Source organism: Lipotes vexillifer, unplaced genomic scaffold, assembly GCF_000442215.2.
Source record: "Lipotes vexillifer unplaced genomic scaffold, Lipotes_vexillifer_v1.1 scaffold382, whole genome shotgun sequence".
Classification (NCBI taxonomy): domain Eukaryota; kingdom Metazoa; phylum Chordata; class Mammalia; order Artiodactyla; family Lipotidae; genus Lipotes; species Lipotes vexillifer.
Genome location: NW_006780611.1, coordinates 535,002 through 536,313, shown reverse-complemented (window position 1 = coordinate 536,313; position 1,312 = coordinate 535,002). Strand labels below are relative to the sequence as shown.

The following is a 1,312-nucleotide window of genomic DNA, read 5'->3' as shown; positions in this document are numbered from 1 at the left end:
GGGGGGGGGGGGGGGGGGGGGTCAGTGAGCAGCTCAGCCCCGCCCCCACCCCACCTGGCCCGGCCCGGCCCCAGGGGAGGGGTCACCTTTGAAGAGGAAGTGGGAGTAGTACTTGAAGGTGCTGTAGGACTGCTGCAGGAGGGCGAAGTTGGGGTGCTCGGGGCCGCGCCAGGGCTGGGCGATGAGCTGGCTGCGGAACTTGAGCACCAGGCTGAAGGTGCTGTGGATGATGTTCATGACCGGCGCCGCCTTCTCCGTCAGCAGGCCCCTGGGGGAGCAGGCAGGGGCTGCGGTGAGCACGCCCGACGCGGGGGACGCGGCCCCGGCCCCGCGCCTCACCTGAACACAGCCTTGTGCAGGTACTCGGCATGGGCGCGCTGGATCTCCTCTAGGTCGCCCACCGAGGCCAGCCTGGCCTGGAACTCACACCAGGTGACATGCAGGATCTGGTTGGCAATGTAGCCCTGGATGACCTTCACGAAGTGCTGCATCTCATGTTTGAACAGCTGCAGGGGGGGGGGGGGGGGGGGGGGGGGGGGGGGGGGGGGGGGTTGAGCTACGGCCACGGGCTGAGGGCACACCGGGGCCCTGCCAGGCTCACCTGTGCGCTTGAGGTGGAAGCAGACATCCTTGAGTGTCCACATCATGAGCTTCAGCTGCAACAGGAAGGAGAAAATGCCGCTGTACCTGCTCAAGCAGCCCTCGGTGACCACAATGTTGAGGGGCCAGTCAACCTGCCAGGGAAGCCAAGTTAGCACGCCCTGCGTCCCGGGACCGTCCCCCGCCCATCTGCACAGGGGGGCGCCGCTCACCTTGTACCTGAGCTCCAGGCAGCTCAGCACATCCGGGGCATTGGGGGCAAACGTCTCGGGCAGGAACTTGAGAGCGAAGGAGAGGTTGGCGGCGTGTGGCGTGTCGCCATGCAGGCTGTACTGCAGGGCCTTGCTCAGCACGGAGTTGAGCACCAGCGGGCTGAGGAGCTCCCCAGGCGTCTGTCCCGCCCCGAGCTGCAGCAGCAGGGCACGGGTGTCCCGAGGCGTCCCGAGGCCTCCGGACCCCCTCCCGCAGCCCCACCTGTGCCCGCCCCACCCAGGCCTCACCTTCTCGAAGAGCAGGTCGCTGAGGGACTGCGCGAACTCCCCATCCTCCATGAGCAGGAAGTGCCGCAGCGCCTCGAAGTGCGCCCCGAGGTGCAGCTCCACGAAGAAGAAGTCGACCGCGGCCTTGTTCACCAGGGAGACGCTGACGGGAGGGGCCTGGCGTCACCGGCGGCAAGGCGCGGGGGTCGGGGCGGGCGGGGCGGGGCACGGGG

The 1,312-nt window shown here is 68.8% G+C and overlaps 1 protein-coding gene across 1 annotated transcript in view; it reads right to left on the bottom strand.

Annotated features, from left to right (window-relative positions):
* The window catches only part of TUBGCP6 (tubulin gamma complex component 6), a 22,632-nt gene that overhangs the window by 89 nt on the left and 21,231 nt on the right, over nt 1–1,312 (bottom strand). Inside the window, exons 22-26 of the mRNA XM_007454082.1 lie at nt 1,101–1,242; nt 813–1,007; nt 340–734; nt 87–268; nt 1–3 (exon numbers count right to left, since the gene is read on the bottom strand). The exon at nt 1–3 is cut by the window's left edge and continues 89 nt beyond it. Of these exons, the coding sequence (XP_007454144.1) occupies nt 1–3; nt 87–268; nt 340–734; nt 813–1,007; nt 1,101–1,242 (917 nt within the window). The remainder of the gene's footprint in view (nt 4–86; nt 269–339; nt 735–812; nt 1,008–1,100; nt 1,243–1,312) is intronic.